This window comes from Chenopodium album, chromosome 4 (genome assembly GCF_948465745.1).
Source record: "Chenopodium album chromosome 4, dcCheAlbu1.1, whole genome shotgun sequence".
NCBI lineage: Eukaryota > Viridiplantae > Streptophyta > Magnoliopsida > Caryophyllales > Amaranthaceae > Chenopodium > Chenopodium album.
The window spans coordinates 48199466-48213037 of NC_137837.1; the positions used below are offsets into that span (position 1 = coordinate 48199466).

The 13572-nt window shown below is 35.2% G+C and overlaps 2 protein-coding genes across 2 annotated transcripts; one reads left to right on the forward strand and one right to left on the reverse strand.

The window, feature by feature from the left end:
* Positions 1-328: 328 nt before the first annotated feature.
* LOC145627896 (uncharacterized) lies at positions 329-5002 on the reverse strand. The gene is made up of 10 exons (XM_081680238.1): positions 4269-5002; positions 3832-4164; positions 2933-3744; positions 2543-2686; positions 2374-2494; positions 1960-2096; positions 1133-1136; positions 902-1043; positions 463-798; positions 329-379 (listed from the first exon to the last, which is right to left on the reverse strand). Exons 1-10 carry the CDS (start codon positions 5000-5002, stop codon positions 329-331), a joined length of 2814 nt encoding a protein of 937 aa, XP_081536364.1.
* A 3968-nt stretch (positions 5003-8970) lies between these two features.
* LOC145627897 (uncharacterized) lies at positions 8971-9715 on the forward strand. Its single transcript, XM_081680239.1, has 2 exons — positions 8971-9182; positions 9268-9715. Exons 1-2 carry the CDS (start codon positions 8971-8973, stop codon positions 9713-9715), a joined length of 660 nt encoding a protein of 219 aa, XP_081536365.1.
* The last annotated feature ends 3857 nt before the right edge of the window (positions 9716-13572 follow it).

Here is a 13572-nt window from a genome sequence, read left to right on the forward strand (position 1 = left end):
ACAACAGGCCACCCCACGACCAGTTCTAGACCCAAACCTAGCCACCTTCTAGGAAGGGTTCTAGGAAAGGCCTAGAACAACTGGACTCAGATTTCCGGCCACCTTCTAGGAAGGGTTCCAGAAACCAGGGCCAGACAACAAAAAACCAGAAAACAACACAGCCAAACACCCGAAAGTCACCAAAAACTACAGCCAGAAGCAGACAAGCCTGCAAACCGACTAAAGAAACCAAAAGAACAAAGATAAACAACAAAACGAGTACCAAAGCAACACTAAAAACAAACTACAACAACAAAGACAGCACCAAAACAGTCGTGCAAAAACAAAATCAGCAGGCAGCAAAGCACAGCAAGCAGCAGCAACAAACACCACTCATAGTCTACAGCAGCACACAGCAGCAAAAGCAGTAGAACAGCAGCGCAGCAGGAGCAAAAAGCCAGAATAGCAGCCGGCACTGCATACCATCAGCAACAGCAAGCAGCAGGCACAGCAACAGCAACACAACAACACCAACAGCAGACTGCAGCAGACAGCAGGCACAGCACAGCAGCATAAAACCAGCAGATCAGCAACAGCATACAGCAGTGCAGCAGCAACCAAACCACAACAAAACCAGCAACCAGACTGCAGCAACAATAGCAGTAACACACCAGCAGTGCAGCAGCACATAAAGCAGGCAGCAGCAACACAGCAGCACAGCAGAGCACAGCAACACAAAACCAGCAGAGCTACCAGCAGACAGCAGCTAGAAACAGCCTGCAGAAAAGGAAACCGATACAAAAAGAAACGACGGGAAACCTAGTATCAGAACCCAATCCAAAGAAACCAGAACATAAACACAAAGAGCCCGAGACAAGCCCTAAACAATCAAATATTTGCTTCCCGCCGGGATTCTACAAACTGAGTGAAAGACAATATCCCGAACAAGGGCATCAACTGATTTGCAACAACCAGTAAAGAGAACTGCATTCCTTTGAATCCAAATACCATAAACCGTTTCAGTGAAGGCCACCTGGATCACTTTATTCTTCAATCTGGAACTTCTGCAGATTTTCTTCATCCAATCAATCTCATCACTAAACTGCTGAACAGGCTTGGAAACACGTAAGATCCCAAAAACCTTACTCCAAACCTTCCTAGAGAAATCACAATCAAAGAAAAGATGCTGAACACTTTCATTGCCATTCAGACAAAGGAAACACTTTGGATCACAAGAGATGTGCCATTGAAGCAACCTATCCATAGTGACAAGCCTATTCCATAAAGCTAGCCACAATATGAAAACACTCTTGGGAGTTGCTAAGTTATGGCAAGTAACTCTCTTCCAAGGAACTTTAGGCACTTGAGGCCTAATAGCAGCATAAAGCTTCTTGATTTTCATCTTGTTGCCCTGAACAAAACCATCCCATCCCCCTTGATCATATACAACATCTCTACAACTCAAAATCTTCTTCAAGAACCAGGAGCATCTAGCAGGGGTAGGAGTGGTCCAACAATCTTTGTGCTTGAAATAGTAGATATGAACCCACTTAACCCAAAGATTATCAGCCTTGTGAGCAATATCCCAAAGTAACTTAGTGACGGCTGCTTTATTCCACTCAGGAAGAGAAAGCAGATTCCAACCACCACAAACTTTAGGAAGACCGACATTATTCCAAGCAACCAAAGACTTCTTAGCAGGAGTAGAGGATCCAGTCCAAAGAAAGCATCTGAACCTAGCCTCAATCTCTTTCACAATTTTCTTCGGAAGAATAAAAATTTGAGCCCAATAAGTCTGGATACCAAACAACACACTCTTCACCAATTGAAGCCTCCCAGCATAGGACAGGTGTTTAGCCATCCACCCATGAATTCTAGCAGTGACTCTCTCCACCAAAGGCCTACATTGAGCAATAGTAAGCTTCTTTGAAGAGAGAGGGACCCCAAGATACCTAAAAGGAATGGAGCCTTGAGAAACACCAAGAAGCTCCCTCAACTCAATCTGAACATCAACAGAGACTCCTCCAAAGTAGACTTCACTTTTATCAAGATTAGCAGAAAGCCCAGAGGCACCCGAGAATTTCGAAAAGGCTTGGAAGAGAAGCTTAACAGAAACACTATCCGCTCGAGAAAACATCAATAAGTCATCAGCAAACATCATGTGAGTTAGGTTTAACTTTTCACATCTAGGGTGAAAGTTAAAGTCAGGAGACAACCTAAGCTCATCAAGGCATCTGGAGAGGTATTCCATACCAATAGCAAAGAGAAAGGGGGACATAGGATCACCTTGTCTTAACCCTTTCTTAGCTTCAAAGGGGGGGGGGGGCAGGAAAACCATTAATAAGAATAGAGTAAGAGACAGAAGTAAGACAATTCCAGATCCAATCAACAAACCTCTGAGGGAAACCTAGCTCTTGCATGACAGTGATCAAGAAACCCCACTCAATCGAATCATAGGCTTTCTTCAAATCCACCTTAACCATACACTTGGGAGAGATGAATTTGTGATCATAGCCTTTGATCAATTCAGTTGCAAGAAGAATATTATCACCAATGTGCTTGCCAGGAATGAACCCAGCCTGAGCATCATCAATCACCTCACCAATGACAGCAGCAAGCCTAGCAGTTATGATTTTAGAAATGAGCTTATAGACCACAGTACAACAGGCTATAGGTCTAAAATCCTTAACATGAGAAGCAGAAAGGACTTTAGGAACCAAAGTAATAGTTGTACAATTCCATTGCCTAGGCAAGATCCCATTATTAAAGAAATCAATAACACTTGCATAAATATCATCTTTCACAATATGCCAAACTCTCTTAAAGAAAAATGAGTTAAAGCGATCAATACCAGGAGCTTTAGTGTTATCAATTCCCTTAAGGCCAGCATCAATTTCAGCATGAGAAATAGGCCTAATGAGGTAGCTCTTAGCAGCAGAGCTAAGCTGCTTACCCCTCCGCATAGTAACAAGGTCAACAGCAGGGAGCCAAGAAGCCTGAGTCCCTAAAAGAGACTTATAGAAAGAGATAATTTCATGAGAGATAGCATCTAGATCCTTAAGCAACACCTGATTAGAATAAAAAATGGAGTCAATTCTATTCCTTGCTTGCCTAGTCTTCATCACAGAGAAGAAGTAGTGGGAATTGCCATCTCCAAGCTTAACCCAATTAATCCTAGATTTTTGCTTGAAGATGCTTTCCTGAATATCATTCCAGTGCTTAACAACCTTAATAGCATCAGATTCTTTAGCATACAAATCCAAATCAGCAGGGTTCTGAGCCATTAAGGTTTGAATTCTAGTAAGCTCATCATTAGCCTGATCAATCTTTCCCTCAATGTTACCAAACTGCTTGCTAGTAAGAGATTTGATACTAGACTTCACAGAATTGAGCTTCTGCCAAACAGAACTACCAGAGCCCCAAGCCTGCGAAACAGTATCAAGAAAATCAGGGTGATCAGCAATACAATTTAGAAACCGGAAAGGTCTACCTTTCCCAACAGGGCCAGAGCAAATATCCAGCAAAACAGGACTATGATCAGATAAAGATGGGGGGAGATAAACAGTCTCCACATGCCCATGAGAAGCTAACCAAGCTTGATTACCAAAGGCTCTATCAAGTCTAGAGAGCGTTCTAGGGCCAGTATGAGCCTTATTAGACAAAGAGTAGAAGGACCCTTTGCTTTTGAGTTCAGTAAGGTCCAAATCATCAACCAAATTATGAAAGTCTCTAGTCTCATAATCAGTAACATCAGCACCATGAAGCCTATCAGAAGCATGAAGAACAGAGTTATAGTCACCAACACAAAGCCACGGAGAAAGCTGGATAGAGATGCTTCTGAGCCCCTCCTACAAAGAAAGCCTATCATGAATGGAGTGAAGACCATAGATAACAGTGAGAAAAATCTGAGTAGAGAGATCCTTAGAAGAAACAGTACAATGAATGAACTGTTCATGAGTCTTCAAGACATTAACAGTTACTCTATCCACATTCCAACCAAGCCAAATCCTCCCTTTGGGAGAATGGTCATAATTACACAACCAAAGCCAAGAAGAGCCAAACTTCTTCTGATAAGTGAGAACTTTTTTCAATTTGATTTTTGTTTCAAGCAATCCAACAACATCAACTGAATGAGAGTGAAGCAACCTCCTTACAGAGGCAACTTTGCTAGGGTCATTCAGGCCCCTGACATTCCAAACAGAGTAAATCATGACACCAAAGGGGGATTAACCTCACCCCCGCTTGGATTAATAGTGAAACCACCTGCACCATCCATTTCATTTGCAAACAAAGCAACAAAGGAATTAGAAGTAGAAGCAGGCTGATGAACTCTAGTTTGCTGGCTTTTTGTTTTCCTCCCTACTATTCTCCAACCCTCATCTGAATTCTTAGAGGTATGAACCTGTGAAGTAATAATAGATTGACCATGAACAGAAACCCCAACATCAACAGCAGCAGAAGGAGCAGGGACATGGGTAGGCTTAGGAGCCCAAACTTGCTTTTGCTTAGGAGGAATAGGAGCCGGTTGCTTAGAAGCCTGCTTGGGCAAAGGAGGCTTAACAGAGCAATCATGACCAATCTTGTTACACTTAGAGCAAAAAGAAGGAGCCCACTCATACACCACCTTGATCTCCAATAATTCCTTCGAAGGACTCTCAACCCACACAGAGGTTGGCATAGGCTTTGTAACATCAATCTCAATTAGAACCCTAGCAAAAGACACTCTAAGCTGTCTAGTAGTACACTCATCAGCACAAATTGGCACTCCAAGCAAACTACCAAGGCGGTTAAGAGTGTGAGATCCCCAACAATTAAGTGGAAGATTAGGGAATTTAACCCAAAGAGGAATAGTTCTAAGTATTTCAGCATGAAAATCAAAATCAGGGCACCAAGGCTTCACTATTGCAGGCTTTCTAAAGAACATATGAGGACCAGAACAAAAAATAGTATCTCTATCAACACTAGAACACATATTGATAATAAAGTACCCATCATCATGCCAATACACATCTGCTTTTTGCATATCATTCCATTGTTGAGTAAAGAAACGAAGAACAGCAGCAATAGTAGGATAAAAGCCAACCACATAAAAAACAAGAGCATTAGCCCATTTTCGATTACCTTCCTCAAGCTCGGCTGCTTATAGCTCAGCAATTAGCTTACCATCTTGCACTTTCGGAGCAACAAAGGATAGTGAAGCTCCTTTAGCAGCCAATTTCCCAGCAAAAGGTGAAGCACGAGTCCCATTCTGCTCCAGAACAGGGGAATCAGCTCGGTTTTCAGCAGAATCGCGCGAGCTCAGCTCCAAGTCAGAAAGAGGGCCAGCTCGTTCTTCATTAATATCATGCGCAATATGCTCCAGAGAGATTGAGGAAGGAAATACAGAGTGTCCTGTTGCACCACCGAGCCCAGATCCACCAACATCCAATGGAACAGTAACCTTAGAAACCCTAGGTACTGTTCCATTGGACTGATTCGATTTGGCAGCAGTTTTAGCACCAGAAGTAGCTTTTTGAATCAAATGAAAGTTTAACAAATTCAAACAAAGCTTTTTACATTAAATGAAATAAAAACACATTAAAAAAAATCTTTTTGAATTAAATGAAAGTGAAACACATTCTAACAAAGCATTTTAAGTCAAATAAAAGGTAAACACATTCTCACAAAGCTTTTTAAATTAAATGAAAGTCAAAGAAATTCAAACAAAGCTTTTTGAAAGTCGAACACATTCAAACAAAGATTTTTTAATCAAATGAAAGGCAAACACATTTAAACAAAGCTTTTTGAATCAAATTAAAGTCAAACACATTCAAACAAAGCTTTTTAATCAAATGAAAGTGAAATGCTATAAGCAAATCTAATTAAATCAAATGAAAATCAAACACATTAAAACAAAGCTGTTTGAATCAAATGAAAGTTAAAAACATTCAAACAAAGCTTTTACAATTAAACGAAAGTAAAAAAGACTCAAACAAAGCTTTTTGAATCAAATGAATGTCAAACAAATTCAATCAAATATTTTTGAATCAAATGAGAGTCAAACAAATTTAAAAAAAGCTTTATAAACGAACAAATGTCAAATACATTCGATGAAACTAATTGAATCAACTGAAAGTCAAACAATCTCAAACAAAGCGTTTTGAATCAAATGAAAGTTTAACACATTCAAACAAAACTTTTTGAATCGAATAAAAGTCAAATACATTCAACGAAGCTAAATGAATTAAATGAATGTCAAACACATTCAAACAAAGCTTTTTGATTCAAATAAAAGTCAAACACATTCAAACAAAACTTTTTGAATCGAATGAAAGTCAAATGAATTCAACGAAGCTAATTTAATGAAATAAAAGTAAAACACATTCAAACAAAGCTTTTTCAATCAAATAAAAATTAAAAAAAATTAAATAAAGCTTTTTAAATGGAATGACAGTCAAATGCAGTCAACAAATTAATTGAATGAAATAAAAGTCTAACACATTCAGACAAAGCTTTTTAATCAAATGAAAGTCAAACACATTCAAACAAATCTTTTTAAATCAAATTAAAGTCAAACACATTCAAACAAATCTTTTTGAATCAAATGAAAGTAAAACATATTCAAACAAAGCTTTTTAAAACAAATATATCAAACACAGTCAAACAAGGCTTTTTGAATAATATGAACGTCAAACATAATCAAACAAAGCTTTTTTAATAGAATGAACATTAAACACATTCAAACAAAGCTTTTTGAATTGAATTAAAGTCAAACACTTTCCAACAAAGCTTTTCGAATAAAATGAAAGTATAACACATTCACATAAAGCTTTTTGAATTGATTGAAAGTCAAATGCATTCAACGTAGCTAATTAAATCAATCGAAAGTTAAACACATTGAAACAAAACTATTTGAATTGAATGAAAGTCAAACACTTTCAAACAAAGCTTTTTGAATCCATTGAAAGTCAAACACATTAAACAAAACTTTTTTAATCAAATGAAAGTCAAACTCATTTAAACAAAACTTTTTGAATGGAATGAAAGTTAAACACATTCAAACAAAGCTTTTTGAATCGAATGAAAGTCAAATGCATTCAACGAGCTAATTGAATCAAATTTAAGTCAAACACATTCAAACAAAGTTATTTTAAATCAAATGAAAGTAAAATGCATTCAATGAGCTAATTGAATCAAATTAAAGTCAAATACATTCAAACAATGCCTTTTGAATCAAATTAAAGTTAAACACATTCAAACAAAACTTTTTAAATCAAATAAAAGTCAAACACATTCAAACAAAACTTTTTTAATTAAATGAAAGTCAAAAACATTAAAATAAAGCTTTTTGAATCGAATGACAGTCAAATGTGGTCAACGAATTAATTGAATGAAATAAAAGTCAAACACATTCAGACAAAGCTTTTCGAATCAAATGAAAGTCAAACACATTCAATCAATTCTTTTTAAATCAAATTAAAGTAAAACACATTCAAACAAATCTTTTTGAATCAAATGAAAGTAAAACATATTCAAACAAAGATTTTTTAATCAAATGAATCAAACACATTCAAACAAAGCTTTTTGAATAATATGAAAGTCAAACACATTCCAACAAAGTTTTTTTTAATCAAATGAACAATAAACACATACAAACAAAGCTTTTTGAATTGAATGAAAGTCAAAGACTTTCTAACAAAGCTTTTTTGAAACAAATGAAAGTCTAACACATTAAAACAAAACTTTTTTAATCAAATGAAAGTCAAACACTTTCAAACAAAGCTTTATGAATCTAATGAAAGTCAAACACATTAAAACAAAGCTTTTTGAATCAAATAAATCAAACACATTCAAACAATGCTTTTTTGAAAAATATGAAATTCAAACATATTCAAACAAAGCCTTTTGAATCGAACGAAATTCAAATGCATTCAATGAAGCTAATTAAATCAAATTAAAGTCAAACACATTAAAACAAAGATTTTTGAAACAAACGAAATTCAAACACATTCAAACAAAGAGCTTTGAATCAAATGAAATGTCAAACACATTTAGACAAAGCTTTTAAAATAGAATAAAAGTCAAATGCAATCAACAAAACAAATTGAATTAAATGATAGTCAAACACATTCAAACAATGCCTTTTGAATCAAATAAAAAGTCACACACATTTAAACAAAGCTTTTTGAATCAAATGAATCAAACACATTCAAACAAAGCTTTTTTAATATATGAAATTCAAACACCTTCAAACAAAGCTTTTTTAATCGAATGAAAGTCAAATGCATTCAACGAAGCTAATTGAATCAAATTAAAGTCAAACACATTCAAACAAAGCTTTTTGAAGCAAACAAAATTCAAGCACATTCAAAAAAAGAGCTTTGAATTAAATGAAAGTCTAACACATTCAGACAAAGCTTTTAAAATCGAATAAAAGTCAAATGCATTCAACGAATTAAATTTAATTAAATGAAAGTCAAATACATTCAAACAATGCCTTTTGAATCAAATGAAAGTCAAACACATTCAAACAAATCTTTTTAAATTAAATGAAAGTCAAACACATTCAAACAAAGTTTTTTTGAATCGATTGAATGTCAAATGCATTCAACAAACTAATTAAATTTAATGAAAGTCAAACACATTCAAATAAAGATTCTTGAAAGTCACCTTTAATCATTTCAAAAGCTTTGTTAATAACCTTGATCTTTGTGAAATTAAGAGTTAAGGTTCATTTTATTCTTGGTCTTATAAGGGTCATGGTACCAGTAAAACTACTACAAGGATTGACACATGGCTAGTGAATCAGGCTTGGATAAGCACTTATAATCATGTTGAATCTATTTATCTTCCCCATCTCCTTTCTGATCATTGCCCTATCTTTTTAGAGTGTGTATATTTGTACCTACTAAGGGTAGACCTTTTTGTTTTGTGAATTGCCTAACCGATCATGCCGAGTTCTGTTCTATTGTGAAGAATAGCTGGCAAGGTGTTACAGTTTCTTCTGCTATGATGACTATTTGGCAGAATCTGAAATATGTCAAAGGTGGTCTTAAAAATCTAAACACTAAGTATTTTGCTAATGTTGATGAGAAAGTTGATCTGGCTCTTACTTCCTTGACCTCTATTCAAGATCAGCTTGCTTTGGATTACTCTAACTCTCATCTTCATGATAAAGAGGCTGGAGTTTTAAAAATGGTGAAACATTGGATGAGCATCCAAGAGTTTATTTATAAAAAAAATCCAAGGTAGATTGGATTAAACTGGGGAATCCAATTCTCATTACTTCTTTTCTTTCATGAAACCCAGGGAAGGTAGAAAAAGAATTGATTCTATCATTATTAAAGCTTATATTCTCTTAAAAGACCCTATGCTTATTGAAAATGAGATTGTGGGATTTTACAAAGGGCTTCTTGGCACTAGTGCTAGCTCTTTGCCTGCTGTAGATCTCCACACAGTTAGAAATTGTAAACAGCTCAATTCTGGTTCAATTGACATTCTGACTGTTGCTGTTACTACTGCTCAGATTAATGATGCTTTATCTCAGATTGGAGATGATAAGGCACCTGGTATTGATGGTTTCAATCCTGTTTTCTTCAAAAAGGCATGGCTAATGATTAAAACTGATATTTATGTTATTATCTTCTCTTTCTTTGAGCATGGTGTTATTGCTAAACAATGGAACTTAACAACAACCACCTTAGTGCCTAAGGTTCAGTATCCTTCTTATGTTAATGAGTTTAGACCTATTGCTTAATGCACCATGTTGTACGGGTTGATCTATAAATTTCTCACAAATAGCATTGCTAAAGTTGTAGGAACTGTTATTAATGATGCTCAATTTGGGTTTATTCCTGGTAAGCATATTGGTGATAATATTCTGTTGGCTACTAAATTGATTAAAGGCCATTCTCATAAATTTGTCACTCTTAGGTGCATGATTAAGATTGACCTGCGGAAGGCCTACGCTTCAATTGAATGGCCCTTTTTGCAGGCTGTTTTGGAAGAGTTTGGCTTTCCTCAAACAATTGTGAAGTTGATTATGACGTGTTTCTGTTCTGTTTCTTATTCTGTCATGATTTATGGGTTTGCTTCTAAACCTTTTTCTACGAAAAAGGGTCTTAGACAAGGGGATCCTATGTCTTCTTTTCTTTTTGCTCTCTGTATGGAGTATCTTTCTAGGTGCCTTAAGGAGATAATTGAGAATCCTAACTTTAACTTTCATCCTAGATGTGAGAAGTTAGGCATAGCCCACATGATGTTTGCTGATGATTTACTCCTCTTTTCTAGAGCTGATCTCATCTTTATTCAGCTTCTCTTGCATGCTTTTCAGAAGTTTTCTTGTTCTTCTAGGTTGATGGCTAATTTAAGTAAGAGTGAGGTCTATTTAGGGGGAATTTCTGATTTTGAAAAAGATTAGTTAAAATATGTGCTTGGTATGAGTAGAGGTAGCTTGCCTTTCTGATATCTTAGGGTGCCCTTGTCTTCTAAAAAGCTAATTGTTGCTCAGTGTAGGCCCTTGGTTGAAAGGGTTACTGCTAGAATTGATTGATGGACTTCTAGAAATCTGTCTTATGCTGGTAGTCTGCAGCCTATTAAAAGTGTTTGCTCTATTTGGTATTCAGGCTTATTTGGCTCAGATTTTCATTTTCCATAAGAAGATTCTTAGGGAAATTGAGTCTATGTTTAGATTTTTTCTTTAGACTAGAAAGAACACTTTTGCAAAAAAGGCTCATGTCTCCTGGCATCATATGACTCTCCCTAAGGTGTGCGATGGTTGGAATATTACCTCCCTCGGTGATTTGAATATGGTTGCTATATATTTGTAAGATTCTTTGGGATCTTGCTCATAAAGCTGACAATATGGGGGGAAATGGGTGCATACCTATTATTTCAGCAATAAGAACATTTGGAATGCTTCTATTCCCAAGAAATGCTCTTGGGTGCTGAAGAAAATTTTGAGTTGTAGGAATATTATTGATAGTATTGGTGGCTGGTAATCTGTTCTGAAGAATGGGAAGATGAGTATTGCTAAACTCTATGCTCATATTAGACCTCAGGCTGCTAAAGTGGGGTGGAAAAGAATTATCAGTAACAACCAGGCATCTCCTAAGAGTATTTTTATTACCTGGTTAGCTTTGCTTGAGAAGCTTGCTACTAAAGACGGGATAATCAAATGGAATGCTAGTTGTGATCCCATTTGCTTTTTCTGTCAGAATTCCTGTGAAACTGTTTCTCACCTATTTTTTCCTTTTCTTACTCTAAGATTGTCTTGGAACAAATTTTGAAGCTACTGTTAGGTAGTCTGTTCAGTCTTTCAACTTTGAGCAACAATGGATTATTCAGAATTGCAGGAAGACTAGTAGCAGGGGAAGAGTGTCTATGAGACTAATTATACTATCTGGTTGCAATGGAAAAGTCTGATGTTTATAGGTGACTGTTAACCTACATAAACTGATTTCAGATATATTATTTTTCATGTTTCTTTTAGGTTTAACAGTGCTGACAGAAAGTTGTTCTTGCTGTCTTGATGTTCTGTTCCCTAGGTTTTAAAATCTGTTAGACTGCTGGTGCTTCTCTTGGGTTTTTAATTTGTAGCCAGCAAATGTTCTGTAAACTAGCAAGCAGCTGCTGTTCTTGTAATTTTGTGTGTTTTGGTTGTTTTAGTTGTTTTGAGCCTGGTTTGTTTAGCAGTTTACAGGAGTACTGTTCTGCTTGTTTGCTTTAGGTAATTTCGTGTGGTTGTGGTTCTCGTAACCCTTCCTAGAAGCTGGCTTGGAGCTTGAGTCCAGTAGTAGTCATTAGGTCTACATAGAGCCCTTACTCAAAGGTGGCTAGGGCAGATTCTTAGACTGTTGTTGGTGGTTTGGCCTGTTTCAGGTCTAGAGGTGTTTGGTGCTCAGTTATAGCTTAGCCTTTGTAAGTTGTAACTACTACTCTTTTAAAAATAAAATTCCTTATATACAAAAAAAAAAAATCTTTTAATAGAATGAAAATCAAATGCATTCGACGAAGCTAATTGAATCAAATGAAATTCAAACACGTTCAAATAAAGCTTTTGAATCAAATGAAAGACAAACACATTCAAACAAAGATTTTTGAATCGAATGAAAGTTAAATGCATTCAACAAACTAATTGAATAAAATGAATGTCAAAAATATTCAATAAAAGCATTTTGATTCAATTGAAAGTTAAACACATTCAATCAAATCTTTTTAAATCAAATGAAAGTCAAACACATTCTAACAAAGCTTTTTGAATAAAATGAAAGTTAAACACATTTAAACAAAGCTTTTTGAATTAAATAAAAGTTAAACACATTCAAACAGAGCTTTTTGAATCAAATAAAAGTCTAACACATTCAATCAAAGATTTTTTAATCAAAAGAAAGTCAAACGCATTCAAAAACAGTTTTTTGAATCAAATGAACGTCAAACACATTAAAAAAAAGGTTTTTGAATTAAATAAAAGTTAAACACATTCAAACAAAGCTTTTTGAATTGAATGAAAGTGAAATGCATTCAACAAATCTAATTGAATCAAATGAAAGTCGAACACATTCAAACAAAGCTTTTTAAATCAAATGAAAGTCAAACACATTCAAACAAATCATATTAAATCGAATGAAAGTCAAATGCATTCAAAGGAGCTAATTGAATCAAATGAAAGTCAAACACATTCAAACAAAGCTTTTTGAATCTAATAAGAGTTAAACACATTCAAACAAAGCTTTTTGATGTAATTGAAAGTAAAACTCATTCAAACAAAGCTTTTTGAAGCAAATGAATGTCAAACATATTCAAACAAAGCTATTTGAAAAATATGAAAGTCAAACAAATTCCAACAAAGCTTTTTAAATCGAATGACTGTTAAACACATTTAAACAAATCTTTTTGAAATGAATGAAAGTTACACATTCAAACAAAACTTTTTAAATCAAATGAAAGTCAAACACATTAAAACAAAACTTTTTTTATCCTAATGAAAATCAAACACATTAAAACAAAGCTTTTAGAATCAAATAAATCAAACTCATTCAAACAAAGCTTTTTGAAAAGTATGAATGTCAAACACATTCAAACAAAGCTTTTTGAATCTATTGAAAGTTAAATGCATTCAACGAAGCTAAAGGAATTAAATGAAAGTCAAACACATTCAAACAAAGCTTTTTGAAACATTTGAAATTCTAATTGAATCAAATGAAAGTCAAACACATTCAAACAAATCTTTTTGAATCAGGGGTTTTGCTTGCGTTGACTTTTTGTTGACTTTTCTCTCTAGGCGATTTCCATGGAGATTTGAGCAGCTAGGTTAGGATCTTCATCTGCCTTCTTCTCATCATGGCACGAAAGAAGAAAACATCAACTCCACTCCCGCAAAACACTAATCATGCTCCTTTTGATAAGATCTTAGATAATCTAAGGAAATCTGGGATTTCTTTAAATGACTCGATTTCTGAAGCTGATGAAATGGTAACTCCTCCTGCATATCTGGTGCATCCAACTGCTGGAAAGGTTTCCAGAAGTGATTTGAGGATGCTAGAAAGTGTTCACAGGAGTCCGATTGCCCAGTTTCAAGCTCAATCCAATAGAACAGTAATTAGGGTTTCTGCG